General features: G+C 49.7%; 1 protein-coding gene across 2 annotated transcripts in view; it reads right to left on the reverse strand.

Moving 5' to 3' along the window:
• Positions 1 to 12216, reverse strand: part of LOC129596915 (zinc finger protein 808-like) — a 35031-nt gene extending 22815 nt beyond the window's left edge. Inside the window, exons 1-4 of one of the 2 annotated variants that reach the window (XM_055494322.1) lie at positions 11877 to 12216; positions 10193 to 11037; positions 9377 to 9574; positions 9058 to 9202 (exon numbers count right to left, since the gene is read on the reverse strand). In XM_055494322.1, coding sequence (XP_055350297.1) covers positions 9058 to 9202; positions 9377 to 9574; positions 10193 to 10845 — 996 coding nt within the window. In that variant the 5' untranslated portion in view covers positions 10846 to 11037; positions 11877 to 12216. Of the gene's footprint in view, positions 1 to 9057; positions 9270 to 9376; positions 9575 to 10192; positions 11038 to 11876 lie in introns of both variants that reach the window. The other variant, XM_055494321.1, reaches the window with a different exon arrangement.
• Between the last annotated feature and the right edge of the window lie 1050 nt (positions 12217 to 13266).

The following is a 13266-nucleotide window of genomic DNA, read 5'->3' on the forward strand; positions in this document are numbered from 1 at the left end:
CAATCTCCGACCATGGAGAAGGGGATCCATACGAAGGATTTAAGGGCGATCTGAAAGAAATGTTCGACCACGGAGCGGACACTGACGAATCACAGTGGCCAGCCCCGGACGACGTACGAGAACGCCTTCCGGACGAACAGCCGGACGATCCGGTCGAAACTTTAATCCGTACCGTAAGAGTACACGTGGAAGTTGTCCGTAGTATCCGAAATGCCAAGGAAAACGGCACGGATATCTATCAGTCCTTAGTCCGAGACCTGTCCAACAATATCCAGGCAGGAGGCGAAACCGGAACATGGTTGACGCATCAACTCATGATGCAGATCGTCGCCTGGACTTTGGATTTCGGATTGGCAGTAGCCGTTCACCGACAATGGGGACGGATGGCCGAACTGCTTCCACCGGACCTCATCAAATCACTTAAAAGTGCAGCTGCAAGGAATGCGGACGATACACCGACCAGAATCGCGCGGTGCATTGGATATATTCGGAACCCTCGTGGATCGACTCTGGTCCAAATTGCCCGTGTATACAACGTGATGTACATGGATAAGAAGGGGAACATCGACGAAATTATCAAGTATAGGATAGGCGAACGAATCGCGCTTCTGGTCGAGCAACATACTCTCCAGACGACTAACGCAGAACGCGATGTGCCAGTACGGTATACCGTGCCAAACTTCATACCGGAACAACATCGGCGTGAATCTAACCTCCGGATGTCTTATGTCAACACAGACAGGCCTCCGGCTGGTACGGAACCGACCGAAGAGTACAGTGACTCCAACGAACAACCGTCGGAGGACGCAGCCGCCATGTTGCACATAGCTCGAACGGCTGCACAATCGTCACAAAAACGAGTCCAAGTCTTAACCCGACCCCGAGCACCGCACGAACCGACAACATATGTCGGTACGGCAGCAGCCCCAGCGGGACGAGCAAGCACCGCCAAACCAACTCGGAGTGCAAAAGGACGGTTTATACCAAGGGACGTACAGTCACTCCCGCCGCCCTCGCCTATGGAAGTTTCGCCGGAACCGGAAGACTTGACCCAACAGAAGGGAAAGTCGAAGTCGACCAGGACGAAGTCGACTAAGCCGGCTAAGAAGAAGGAACCGAAGTCATCTGAGCTGATCTCGTCGTCTGAGGAAGAAACCGACAACGATGATGACGACGACGAAGATTTCCAAACACCTGGGAACGGGTCACCAAAGGACGACGACGATGACGACGATGGGAATGGTAAACCTCCACCACCATCAAACTCGGCACCTCAACAGCAGGGCGAACCGGAGATACCGGACAAACAATCCGAAGAAAAGGATAGCGGTGACAAAGCCGACGATCCTAAAGGCAACGGGGATGAGGGTGGAGTATACATCCCTCGTAAGTACGGCCAACGGATATCACTGACGCCCGACTCCGAGCCACTTCGCTCGGACTTTCATGAAGATATGATAGAAGTCCTACCAGACGACATTCCCCCACTGGTCAACGTTAGGTTGAAGTATACCGGCATTAAATCGGCTTCGAAACCTAAGCCGAGTGTCTCAGAATATGACGCGGGATGGATGTACACATTCGCCGCTTTGAAGGCCTTGGCTACACGTGGACCGAAGTTCGCCACACCAAGAATCGCCTTCAAACTCCTCCAACACTGGAAGGTAGATGAGACGGGCGACTGGAGACAGCTAAGTCAGAACAACGTACGCCATTACTGTGACCTGGGATACCACGCAGGGAAAATAATACGTACATACACCAGCGGAAAGCGGATGTACTACGAGTTCCCACCGGCTAAAAGAGACCCGGCACCTTCAACATATGAAGGATGGATACACGCCATTGAAGCGTGCATGGGAATGTCTTGGCATCCGGAAGGATTAACCCGCGGAGAAATTCTCCACCAACTCATAGCACGGTTTGAGTTTGAATGGAAGACGGCGGAACCGCAACTAGTCGACCCTAAGTATAAGGCTAAACCAGACCCGACCGCCGGACGGAAGAAATACTCCCTGGAAGACGACTTAGAGTTCGTCCTGGAAAAAGGGCTTGCCCAACAACGGTTCGCCACAAATACCGATAAAATCCAGGGTGGTCAACGGTTCATCGCCTTAAATCCATCAACTCACCGTTATGGACATTTACCGAAGGAACGATCGACCTCGGCACAAGTGACCGAGCTGGCTGACTCGCACCAAGCAGGTCGGCCAGAGTCGACGGAGGCACCTACTCGGGAATGAGGAAACGCAGAAAGCGTTAGAGGAGTGGCATAACCGACCTTCCTTCATTGACACCACATAGGCGTCACCGACCAACAGAAGTCGACCTACCTCATTAGACGACCACAAAGGCGTCTCGGACCAGCTCGAGAACCGACCTGGCCCGACCGTAGTAACTATAGGGTGTAGATTTATAGGATGCAACCGAGAAACGGTTTGCTTACTTTTGTTTTGACAGAACCGAACGGAAGCTTACACGGTGGACTGCCGACAGTGCAGGAATAACGCGACACGGGATAACAACAGGTTGCCATGTGCGGAATGCATCGTGTCCTTCACCAACGAACGGGTCACTGGTACCGGAGCACAGATGCGAGCTCAGGCAGCGGCACTTTACATTAATGTTGTCGCTGGAAACCTGAGTGCATACCGGTACATAGCCCGAAACGAGACTCTGGTGGACCAGCTGCAAGCTCACGAACAGGATAATTTGGCCACCATTCACCGCCAACGAAGCGACGACCCAAGATGGGAAGGAACTGTACCACCAGTCTTAACAGATAGACTGTGGGTGTATAGACAGGCGCAAGACGTACACCGCCAATTGGAGGACCAAAAGAGACTTAGGGAGGTTGACAAACGAATTGCCTCGATGAAGGTCCATCCTCCACCGACCGACTATGAACCGGAAATCAAAATTCGGTTACCGGCACCCACACAGGGTCGCTCGGATAGCGAACAGTTGATCCATGATGTACGTGACGTCTTTGTCGGAGACCCAAACCGACCATTGACGAGCGCATCGGTCACCATGATGATGAACATGCCGGATGGAACCCAACAGCCGGTTACCCTCACACCGGCGACTCAGGAACAGTTGATGGCAATCCCACACAGGGCAACGCCAGTGGTCACACAGGCCCGTCCAACTGTTTCTCAGCAGATCCCCCAACACGGAACTCGGACTTATTCGGCGGGTCAACAGCAGCAGCGCCGACCTAGCAAAAACTTAGCGGGACACGACCTTCGGCATAGAATTGGTCCGGTTGATCTTCGAGACAGAATCGAAGAGCAACGGGCCGTAATCCGACAAGCTGGAAAAGAGCCAACCAGAGCTCCACCAGGAAAACGGACTGGATCCGGAGAAACGGGAATCGGACTTACGGTCGACTTAACAAATAAGTCGAAACGTAATTTTGTCCCACCTGAACAGCAGCCGGAAGCTCAACAAGTGGAACCGGCGGCCGAAGTCCAAGCAGAACCAGCAGCTCAACAAGAGCAGATGGACGTCGAAGTGGCCGACCAGATGGCACAACTACCACATGTAGAAGTGCCGGCTCGAGAAGATCCTCGTTACGACCAAGCCCGACAGCAGGGAATCGAAGTCGTCATGCCACATCCGACCGAGCGAACGAACCACATCATGAACGTCATGAATTACGAGGAACGGTACCGACCACAAATCTGGCGGATGGTAGAAAACCTTCGTCAGTTCCTCGTCCGATCCGGATATCAGACGCTGTTCGAGCAACACCAGTGGCAGGCCGACTTCAACATGAATGCGCACACAGCACAGAATGTCGAACATCCGTATGTCAGATCGAACGCGTTACCGTCGATGACCGACCCGGTCTTGCTGAATGTACCATTGTACAGCCCGGACGGAACACGTGCGAGCCAACTAGGAGCTCGGGAATACTCCCATGACGAGTTGGAGAGTGTTGCACAGTTCGTCATCACGGACGCCCACCCAGCCTTTGTAATTACCGCGGCTCGGGCAGCACTGGACTTAACCCAGTATCTCCCAGAAGGGGAGATCGACATCGCCCAGGACGGAGTCGCGGCATTCCTGCGATTCATCTTCGCAGCACGACTTGGCAATTACTTTTGCCATTACACCTTGTACGGACTGTACCAAAACGAGATGATACCAGCGGCCTTGGAAACCCTCGTAGCCCAACTTGGCACACCGATGAGAAGTGTTATCCTCGCCGTCTGGATGCGCGACTTGCTGTATACCCACGAACGGTATGCGACAAAGTATGCCTTTCGTGAGGATCACGTAGATCCCAGCGATGACGCGACTCGGTTGATCAGCTGGTACCGCGAGAAGAAGACTTTGCCTAGTGGATTCAACTCGTCACCCTACGAACCTTGGATGTCGGACGACATTGCACCCGGTGCACAACCATATGCGCTGAGGCTCCGTAAACAAGCGGCCAAGGAATCGAGGAAGGGCAAAGCAGACCGCTCCGGCCAGGAGACGGACGAGACCGACGAGACGTCTCAACGGAGTGGCCCGGCAACTTGCAGACCCAAGGATCCAAACATCCGGCCACATGACCGACCTCGCCCGGACGACGAAGAAGATGAAGACTACTTCGGCGGCGACAAACCCGTCGAAGTCCCACTCAGTTGAGATCGAGTTCCCACATTGGAACTCGGTCCCCCACTTGGAACAGCCGAGGGGACTCAACGCCGAGAAACGGCATGGTCGAGAATCGACCTGACTGAGAAACAGTCTAGCTGAGAAACAGCACCGTCGAGAAACGACTTCGGAATGGACATTTTTCTTCAGTTCTTTTCACAGAAATCGACCAACCATGTACGCGGCGGACGTCAACGACGACTTTGCCAGAAAGCTGACTACACAAGTCAGCCGGATTCTTCGGTTTGACCCGGACACGAGTGGTTAGACCTGACAAGCCGGCTTCTTCCACCGTTCCGGTACGTCTTCCGAGGAATCCCCTGGATAGAACTGAGCAACCGACCTCAGTTCCCCGGTAAGGCATATCTGCTAACATAGCAGATCGTCAACCACGTTCTGCGACCATCGGAGCCAACAGAAGCCCCAACCCGCGTTACATGGAGCCGACCGATAGTTACATGGTACAGATCACGCCATTAACTACGACCGGCTAGGAAGATTACTCCGGCCAACCGACTCCGGAGCATAGACCGAGAGGATTACGCTAACATGGCGCTGAATACGTCGCTGCGTGTTCACCGCCATGTTTGCCGAGCACCCGTGGCCAACCTCGGAACCGGGTAGCCGAGCAGCCTTCACCAGTGTAAGACGCGGAAATCCCTCGGCCGAATGCCAACAGTGCAGGAACACTCGGATTTCTCTTTACGTACTCAAGCCGACCACAAAGGTCGACTTTGTACTTCGCCCATAACTTGGAGACATTACGGACACAGCTGCGTCAGCCGACCACACAGGCCGGTTGTGCAAACCGACCACACAGGTCGGCTTTGGAAACGATAGCCAGAACGACTACAGGAAATCCATATCATGGCCGACCACACAGGTCGACCATGGCGACCAACAAGAGTCGACCAAGAAGAATGGACGGAAGCCAGGAGTGGTTACGTGGCAACTTCACCGGATTCTCCGGTTGAACCCAGACCTACAGGAACTCAACTAGGAACCTGTACCCGGAGTCCAACCGAAGTCTCCCCCGGAGGATATCGGGTAAACCAGCCGATTCACCGGTGACCACGACTACGCGCGTCTTGAACGTGCAGCCATTACCTGAAGAGGAACAGCGACGGTGATTTGGCCACCATACCAACGACTCCGCCGCGACCTGCTTCCCCATGTCTCCAATGGAACATCCTAGGCAGATCGGATTAGAACATCCGACCTGCACCCCTTCACCGAACCCCGCTGGCGACGACCGCCTGCCCGAACACCAACGGCCAGTCGGCCTTCGTCAGCGGCAGAGGAACCTTCCCCGATGACGACGACCACTTGCCCGCAACAGTACCGGCCAATTGGCCAGCGTTATCGGCAAAGAAAAATTTCCCCGCGGACGTGAGTGGCCTACCCCCAACAGAAGCGGCTAGGCGTCTCAGGTTCACGGCACAACAAAACGGAAGAATCAGATCTGACGACCTCAGGGACTTGCATGTGCATGAGGTTTAAACAGCTCGTCAACTGGGGCCACAAAGACCCTATGTTGTAGGCGAGCATACTTGCATGATGAAGTCACTCGGCCAACAGACGCCGGAAGAAATTGTGACCGCGCGGGATTCGGCCGCCCACAGGACCAGCCGACAGTAGCTCGGATCCGACCCAGAGTTCTTGTTAGGAATTACAGGAAGAACGGAGTTGTGCTGCCGAACATCCTTCTGCCAGTCCAACACTGACCGAAGGATGTCCGAACAACGGGGACCCGGTCAACTGTAGCCGGACGCACAGGACTCCTGACAGAAGGTCGACTTGATGAACGCCGACTAGCCCCACATTGGGCGTAACGGTATAAGTCGCCTTAACCGACCTCAAAACGCAGATCGGAAGTGACCTAACAGAGGTCGGAAGCACACGATAACAAGTCGGAAAGAGTGATCGGAAGTTGGAAACCGACCTTCCAGCGGAAAAATTTAGCTTTTTGGCGGGTGAACACAAAGTTCATCCGACCTTGAGGAAGTCAGACATAGCCGACCTTGGATGACGCATAACCGACCCCGAATGGAAGTCGGTAGTCACCGGATAGAAGTCGGAAGGATGCCACAACAAGTCGGCAAAGGCGTTTTGAGGCTGAGAACCGACCTTCCAACGGAAGAATCCGACCTTCGGACGGACGAACACACAGTTCATCCGACCTTCCGAAGCCAACCATAACCGACTATAAGTCGGAAGTCGGAAACTCAGTCAATACGACGGAAGAAGAGTGACAGCTGTCTGCGGTGGACGAATTCGACTTGAAGGAACTTGTTTAGCCCCACATGGGCATGTTATTACAGGTTAACCATAGTCGACCACCGACGGATAGGATGACCGACCTTGACTACAGGTCGGATGGGATTGCCGACCTCGACAGAAGGTCGGATAACAACGGAACATATTGGACGGAAGTCGACTTGACACTTCCGCCGAAGAAACCTATGATTTCCGATCGGACCTTCGAGCCAGTTCGACTCGGATTACTCCAAACCAGGCTCGTGGTAGCAGATTGAACGGTTGTAACCGACCACTTTCGAACGGAACTGCTGTACATGACGACCACACAGGCCGCATGATTTACATACAGCTTTTTCCGACCTGAACTTCAGGAATTCGGGACATAGCCGAATTTCCCCAGCCGCCGGTCGACTTACCGGTAGGCCGACCTTGGTCAAAACCGACCTCGGTCCTATTCCCCATTCAGAGAGGATGCTTCGGCATTTGCAACTGCAACAGTGCCTCTCTATCCCTGACGGACGGACACGGGTCGGAAGTAAGTGTTTAACCGTGCTTATCCGACCTCGGTGAGTGTAACCGGTCACGACGGGTAACTCGGGAACTGATGCCCCGGACCCAACTTACCGGATGAAAAGTGGACAGGAGACCCCGTGGAGACTCAACTGCCCCGTGGACGTCATCCTAGTCGGAATAGGACCCCCGGACAGATTTTTGCATTTTTTTTTAGCATTTCTCCTAACAAACGGAATTGTATTTTTCTAGTTAGATCTCTTTAACAGATCTGTTTTGTAACCCCTTTTGCTCACTGGAATTGTGATTAAACTTTATTTCATACTTTCTTTCGCGCTGCATAAACTTTCATTACATTTTCTTTCACATTGTTCTCCGATGCCAACAGAAGCAAGAAGCCAGCCAACAGAAGCATCACCGGTCCAACGAAACGCCCGAGCGGCTTCCGGATTTTTCGGCCGTGAGTGGTTTCCACTCATGGGTTCGGAAGTGAAGAAGGGACGGTCGACCAGACACCGGACTCCCACTGCCAGAGGACGCGTACCAGCGACCCCACATTGGGTCCGACTGGAGAGTTGTGCGGTACTGGTGCGGTACTGAGTCGGAGCATCCTTCGCAGGAGCTCGGATTCCCGCCCAGAGGCATGTCAGAGGCACATGACTGCGCCTGGTGCATACGGCCCACCATGGACGTATTTGCACTCATGCTTGCCATATCGCCTCTCTCGCTGTACGTACGTGTGCTGCTGCACTGTACTCGTATCCGCTGAAGCGGATATACGCAGCGCACACACTGAGCATACTTGCTCTCTCGTCCCTCTTTCGCAGTATGACTCAGCGTTCATACGCTCGCGTTGGATCGAGTCCAGTCTGCGCATCAACACACAGCTGATGGCACACAGCACGTGCTTGCCGCCAGTTGCTTCTTTCACGCCTTGACGGACGCTCAAGAGCCTTTTTCAGCATACACTTGCTTAGCCATCAGTGCTTTGTTTTGCTTTCCTGCTATTACGCAGCATTGCTCCCCTTTATTTGTCAATAAAGCATCACTCGTTATCTCCTCGTGCTTGTCTGTTACAGTATTAATTCTTTAAGACTCAGTAACGATTTTACCAGTAAACAAACAGTAGTAAACAGTAAACAAATAGTAAACAACTCGGTAAACAATTCTTGGTTTGCCGCTTCGCTTCGGTCTTCTAGTGCCAGACAACAGTACAGTTTCCTAGAGATTTGAATACCTTCTTATCTCCGGCAGCAGTTATGAAACGAATTTCAAAATTTTCATTTTTTATTCGTCATATTTTGCAGTCAGCAGTCGGATGTTGCGCGCGCACAGTTTTCAGAAGATTGTACACTCATACAGCTGCTGTGCAGTTTGCATGGTGTAGTATTCAGCTGTTGTATCGCATATTACACTTGTATTTGAGTAAGTTACTAAATGTCACCATTTAAAATCCCATGCTAGATTGTCATCCTAGCCGAAATGGGCTGCCAGCTATGCTTCGAATTAAATTAAATTAAATTAAATTTAAATCACTACTCTAGGAGATAGGACATTCCAAACTAAACAGCTTTCATTCTGGTCCGGCCCGTCTTTAACTAGCCACTAGCTAGAATTTGCACAACTAAACTTATCTACCTTTTGAAAGGAACTTTGCAGCCAACGTTTTAAGGCTTTTCTTTTTTTTCCTCTTGATCCCCAAATGAGCCAACCGATGGGTGTGCAGGTGCGCTGACTGGATGAAACCTTTCTTGCAGATCCCGCAGACCCACTTGCGGATATCCTGGTGTGAATCCATGTGGGCATTTAGCGTATTTGATTGGGCAAATTTCTTCGGACAAAGTCCACAACTAACATGCATAAAAATATCACACCATGTTTACGTGGCCATCTTTTGTAACATAAATGCCTGGATACGAAGCCCTAGCCAAGCATTGTATAAGCTCTTGTTGCTTACCAAAAAGGTTTCTCTCCTGTATGAACTCTGTGGTGAACCTTAAGAACCTTTTTACTGGAATACCAGTTACCACACACGGGACACTGCTGCGGCATTGCTTTCTTTTTTCCTACCGCTGGTTTCCGCTCCAAGGTCTTTGCAGTGCCATGCTGATCGTTTTGTCCCGCGTACTGCACAGGTGACGTTGTCGCCGGTCGCCTATGGCGGATTAAAGCGATATATGTATGGACGATTTCATACCACTCCAAAAAACGACCCATTATTTTTCGATATGTGTTCCTAGGGTTCCCGCGAATACCCCCAGTAATCGTTCGTGTTTTGCCAGTATTCCGACGTATCCGCTCCATATCCGGTATGTGTCTCTCTGCCACAGGCGCTGCATTCCGTGTATTCCGCCAGTATTCTTCGAAAAACTAAGAAAACCAAGAAAAATTTTAAAAACATAATAAAACCTAAGAAAAGCTAAAATATCGGAGGAATACGGAAGAATAGGCAGAGGACGATGAATACCGTTGGAATACGCGGAATATAGGGCCCGATGCAGAGAAACACTTAAGAGATACGGAGCGGATAAGACGGAACACAGGCAGAACGTGAAAGAGTACTGGCGGAATACGCGGGAATACTAAGAATACGTAGCGGAAAATGATAGGTCGAATTTTTGGAGTGGTACGAAACGAGCCATAAGTGCTTAAAGCAGCGTCCCGTATTATCTTTTCCACCCAAAATGCTGTAGTTTTAGCGCGTCTTCTTGTCGCATGAAGAGACAAGCCCTCCTTAAACAGTTTCACCACCATTGATCGTACCACGTCGTACCGTTTTTGTTTACGTTCACGGAAGGTTCTCCCTGCTGCGCTCAGCAGCTGCCTGATATAGTAGCCGGAAACATTCGTCTTCTGGATAATATAACAGCAGGTGTGACCTTTGTCGAATAAATCCACAATTTCCTGTTTGTCTTCCGGGGTTAGGTTGTCGGGGTCCCGCATCTTGCCGGTTTCTTTTTCTTTCTCCGGTACGTCCTGAGATCTCTGGATACTGGATCCCCAGTACGAGCGCTCAAGCATGGAACGAACAGTTAAGAGGCAGACTTGTACAGTCGTTGATGCGTGGGCGCCGTCGTTGACACTGGTGTTCCTCTTAATAAACCTCCCCCTTCTCCCAGCTGCGTACAACACTTGCTTAATGTTGTAGCGGGACATGCTGGCCTTGCGCATAATGTAGGACTCACTGTAACCTTCATCGAATAGATCCACAATTTCTTGCTTTTCTTCCGCTGTGAGCTCGCATACTTGGCGCTTTATGACACTCGCCATTTCGTTGGTTGGCTGGTCCCGAGAGTTTCGGATGCTAGAGGCTGAATACCCGGGAGAAAACGAAGGCGGGATGAGTTCTGAACCGTCCTCGGCATCCAAACGCTGGTTTCTTCTTTGCTCCGAATTTGGCTGCCTCTGAACTAGGTCGGTTTGCATGTTTCGAAAGAAATTAGTGGTGGTTGCCGTGCCAGTATAGATAAATATCCACCCTTCGCACCATCATGCACATTGATCGTACGGTAAATCTGGTACAAACCGGACTCCCAAGTATTTAAATGTGATTTTCTCCTCGACTGTTTTTAGATAAACCTCCACTGGATTACATTTCCTAAACTTTTCGATTCAGACCTAGAAAAAAGAAAACCTGTTCATTAATAGCCTGGTAAAGCAAACTGATATAGCTGCCGCACAGGAAATTCATACGATACGAGGCATTTAAACTTTACGTTGAAATTTTGACCTTTGCGTTGAGTACTTTACTGGTTGTTTCTTTTAACGGTGTGTAATGATTTCTTGCCAGTTTAATATCCACCATTTTTTCGTCTGCTGACAAAAACCGGCCGGGTGACTTTCCCTATTTTGCTCAAGTCTGTCGTGATGTTGTCGCAGGGCTACGTGAAACGTGATCACCCACTTTCTGGCTTCTGCTGAAAAGTGATACGCTACGCTATGATAAGTGAATGGACGACAACAATTATTTTTTTGCCGAGCCGTATCGCTGTCGGCTTTTATTTTGGTGGATTCAGGGAAGTTTGCTCATTTCTGAGTACTTAAAAGTTTTAAAATCGGGTCACCCGCGTTTTGGAGTTATTTGCGTGCGGACGTAAGGATTTATGATTTAAACCACACCACGCGAGCACTGTCTCGTGATCGACCGGAAGCGAGGACACCGGAATGTTCTTGCCACCCGTACAACAGGTCATAATTGCGAACTTCTCGCGATCGCATTCGCTGCGGAACTCATTAGCACAAAAAACTGAAGATGCTAAGTTTAGTATCAAAAAAATGTGGCGCCTTTGGCTGCCAGTGGTGGCAAAATTATAAGCAATAAATGGCACGGTAATGGCAACAGCCAGAAGACGTATGATAAGGAGTGGCAATAGTCAAAGGAGTTGTTTATTTTATTAAAAAAACGAGGACAACAATCAAAAAGTGGTGCAGGAGGGTGACGAAAAGCCATTTCTTACCTTTATGCGATTAGCAGTGGATATTTGTGATTTGCAATTTGGCGCAACGAAAGCAAAAGCTTCCATTTGGATAATGCTGCCATAACAAGAGAAATATTCGAGGTGTTCAGAAATAGCTCCGAATCAAGGATTAAAAACAATCATCGGTATCTGGCTGGTTATGATCTTCATTATCATCTCTCTCATCATCGCTGTCTGGTCCGTCCTAGAGTAATTCTTACATTTTCAAAAAATCATTATCTTTCCTTCTTCAGAATGACGCTGGTTACATGCACCGATTCAGCAACATATCTGTACAGTATAGATCAGTTTTTCGGCAACACCCCCAGAAATAAACTTCTTATACTACCATGTATAATTACTACTTCAATCAGTATTTCTGACGGAGTATTTATAGGTTGAAGGCAACACGTGATCGATAAAACATGCTCGAGACGTGAAAAAGGAAAACTAAGAGTTCGGTTGGGTGCTTCTACATACAGAGTATGTTACAGCTTACAAGGTCAGCACGGTGACTGCGGGCTAGCTACAGTTGTAAGCGGTCATTAATCGCTATCTACAATACTAGCACATTCACAATTTGGCAACGCAACCCCATTACTTCAAGTACGGAAAATTTTAATGTTTTATAGAAGTACTTGTTCCGGCATCGTTGCACCACAGGGTGCATGTAAACCTCCTTACAAACGTACAAACTCTATAGACACATAGTTATTGCTCTATGGCGTAACCTGTTGAGCCGGTTATTTCCGTACATGCATATTAGTTTGTTATAATCTTACCCATACTAATAATTGTCGAAGAACCGAAACTGCTTTTTACGGCTGCAGTTCTCAGTGATTCCGCGTATTCATATAGATATATCAAAATGCGCGTTACGTCGGTCCTGATATGTACACAAAAGTGTTATCGCAGTTGCCGAACAAATTACTTTTGATTCCTTTTTTATAGTAATTTTTATAGTAAAATTAAACAGGAAAAACAGGTTTCACACAGGTCAAGCGGGGTGCCACAAGGCCATTCCAATTTTTTCCCATTCCGACGGCTGCAGACTGCCATTAATTCTGTATATGTATATTGCTTTCCCATGTGACTTTCAGAAATTTCGGGTCCGGTTCTGTTTACGAGTAATTCTTGTCATTCTGTGCATGTTTTCCATTCATTCCCATAACTTTTGATATAAAAAAGTGTTAAATGGGGAAAAATGGGATCCATATTAGTCTATCCCCGTCTAAAAGTGCCGGCAAACTGAGACGCACCCGCTGCTGCGCTTAAGGGAAGTGGCCCAGTATATGGTGCCAAAGTCGTGTACATGCAAGAAAACTTTCACTTTCGCGGACTCCCAAAGACATTTTTGTTTCGGTTTATGACATTCTATACAGAGTGTAGC

Source organism: Paramacrobiotus metropolitanus, unplaced genomic scaffold, assembly GCF_019649055.1.
Source record: "Paramacrobiotus metropolitanus isolate TYO unplaced genomic scaffold, Prichtersi_v1.0 Parri_scaffold0000098, whole genome shotgun sequence".
Taxonomy (NCBI): Eukaryota; Metazoa; Tardigrada; class Eutardigrada; order Parachela; family Macrobiotidae; genus Paramacrobiotus; species Paramacrobiotus metropolitanus.